At 29.1% G+C, this 2,499-nt stretch overlaps 1 protein-coding gene across 1 annotated transcript; it reads right to left on the bottom strand.

Annotated features, from left to right (window-relative positions):
- Positions 1-154: 154 nt before the first annotated feature.
- LOC116851256 (pheromone-binding protein Gp-9-like) lies at positions 155-2,499 on the bottom strand. The gene is made up of 6 exons (XM_032830515.1): positions 2,061-2,499; positions 1,811-1,919; positions 1,570-1,685; positions 1,355-1,466; positions 699-828; positions 155-471 (listed from the first exon to the last, which is right to left on the bottom strand). The coding sequence occupies exons 1-6, from the start codon at positions 2,100-2,102 to the stop codon at positions 459-461; spliced, it is 522 nt and encodes a 173-aa protein (XP_032686406.1). The 5' UTR covers positions 2,103-2,499; the 3' UTR covers positions 155-458.

The following is a 2,499-nucleotide window of genomic DNA, read 5'->3' as shown; positions in this document are numbered from 1 at the left end:
AACAATTTTTTCATAAGACAAGTTTGATGTAAAATTTTCCGCTCTTTCGAAATCCGCAGTCAAAAATAGGGTGTCCCATTAGAAAAAACCATCGTGACCTTGAAGTAACCTTCAAAATTGACCTCAAGGTCAAAACCAATGGTACAATTGAATGACCCCCTCTGTCCTGGTCAACTTTTATCTAAACCATTTTTTTGTAGATACCGTAATTTGGAAGATATTCGGATCCATAGACTAAAATGACTCACCCTGTATATATATATTTTTTTTTTTTATATCACGTAAATTTGTACGACTTTATCCCGATTAAATATAATTTCTTAAACCAATACGATTCAATGTTTTCCTAGACGCGTGTAGCAAAAATTATGTAAATGATAAGAGCTGTTGATTGAAATTCATTCAATACATCTTAATTTGCATTTTGTCGCAAAAACTAATCTGATGTCATCGGTTTGTTATGTCTTTATCCTAGAAAGTTAAACAAATTTAAGATATCAATTTAAATTTATATTATATTGATACTATTTTTATATCTGACACTCTATTACACTCTATTCACTTATATCTATACACTCTATTCACTTATATCTATACACTCTATTCAGTTCAAGCAAAAAAAAAACCATACAAGGAGATATATCTGTTTACGCACGACTGATACATTTATATTGAATTATTAAAATTATTATTATTACTCTGGTTCAGGTGTTGTAGTATGGTGTGTGTCAATTTCACGTAAGTATTCGTCAAGCTCTTTAAATTCAGCTTTTAGTAAACACACTTCTAGATTAAAAGTTTTCTGACATTTTTCCGTGACAGTTTTTACTGAAATATGAAGAAAAGCCGATTAAGAGATGATGACAAGCGTAATACATATTTTTTGTGTGTATATTGTTGTATTAGCATAGTAAAATGTATTCTGATTGTGGTTTAATGCTGCGTTTAAAACTTGCTTAAAAATCAACGTTCCATACAGAAAAAAAAGATTTGATTGAATTAACCAAATATCTGGTCGAATATGAACAATCTAGAAATTCCAATTGAAGTAATCCGAATTCTGTTTAAGTTAACAAGATTTTTGGCAAACTAACCAAACATGTCTGGTTATTTAATCAAACATGTTTGGTTAAATAACTAGATATGTTTGGTTAATCTGCCAAAAATCTTGTTAACTTAAACAGAATTCGGGTTATTTTAATTGGAATTTCTGGATCGTTCATATTCGACCAGATATTTGGTAAATTCAACCAAATCTTTTTTCCGTGTAAATATTTTTACTGCATAAACGTAGCTAATAATATCTTATATTTCTTAAGAACCAAACTATGCATATAATGTAATAACGACTTACTTGCTTTTATACAGTTATCCACTATTTTGATAACATTGTCCTTTAATTGTGGGATTACTCTTTTACGAACTTCACTATACATTTTATCTACAATAATTTCTGATCCTTCCATCTATCGTCATTGTCAACGATTGTGCATAAACGTAATGGAAAGAGATAACAAATTATCAATTAAAAATTAATCGTCTTTAACAGTGCATGTAAGTTACACTTACCGCGCCAACTTTTTCCAACACACAATGGAATATACATCCGTGTTTTCTTACTTTCTCTTCGTTTCCAGATACTTTATATGTGTCATTTAATATATCATTCATTTTGAACATTTCGTCTAAAAAGTAAATAATAATATTAAAATGAAAGATATATATGTATTAACGTCACAATCTGAATTTCTATCATACGAATAGGTAACAAAGACATTAAAAATCGAGAAGAAACCGTGTATCGACTCACCACTCGTGATATTAATCATGTTAACGCATTCGTCAAAATCTTGTTTAGTAGCTAATAGTTTCCGGCTTAATCTTGGCTGCGGTTGCAAAGCTTTAGCTGAGATAAAATACTAAAATAGATAAAAATAATATTTCACGAATATATATAAACGAGAACATAGGTAACGAGAATATAGGTAAACAAAAAATATATGTTTCTTTCTGCGCTTGAATCTTTTTTATAATTTTTGTAATAATAATGTAGTTCTTACAATAAGCGAGAACACACAAACGTAGAACACAAACGTCTTCATTTTGCTTGAAATGTTGCTCTTCTAATGTCTTAAAACTGCACCAAGAATTCTCTGCGGAATCCGTTAAAGTATGTTGCATTTATATAAGAACAAAATATAAAATGCACAAGCTGAAGTCGCGAGGTTACAGGTCATCTAAACATAAGACATGTAATATGGAAGAAAAGAAAACAAATGCATAGATAATTATATAAAACATATTGCATAAATTATGAAGAGATAAAGCAGTTCAATATATATAATATACTAACTTATTATATATATTATTTTCAGATGTGAAGCGTTGAGGATGTTAAAAATATGTTGAAATGTCTTTACATTATTAAAATTATTTGAAAATTAAATAATAGAGAAACGCGTTCCATTGCGTTTATGCACAACCGTTGACAATGACGAT

Source organism: Odontomachus brunneus, unplaced genomic scaffold, assembly GCF_010583005.1.
Source record: "Odontomachus brunneus isolate Ranch 3 - 2012 unplaced genomic scaffold, Obru_v1 Obru_scaffold_169, whole genome shotgun sequence".
Lineage (NCBI taxonomy): Eukaryota > Metazoa > Arthropoda > Insecta > Hymenoptera > Formicidae > Odontomachus > Odontomachus brunneus.
This window is presented reverse-complemented; position numbering and strand designations above follow the sequence as displayed.

What these genes read in the sequence shown, in the direction of transcription:
- LOC116851256 (XM_032830515.1), bottom strand. Translation starts at nt 2,102, where the DNA reads ATGAAGACGTTTGTGTTCTACGTTTGTGTGTTCTCGCTTATT. An exon ending in TTTGTGTGTTCTCGCTTATT is followed by an intron (nt 1,920 to 2,060) that starts GTAAGAACTACA and finishes TATCTATTTTAG; the next exon opens with TATTTTATCTCAGCTAAAGC. An exon ending in TGTTGGAAAAAGTTGGCGCG is followed by an intron (nt 1,467 to 1,569) that starts GTAAGTGTAACT and finishes CAATGACGATAG; the next exon opens with ATGGAAGGATCAGAAATTAT.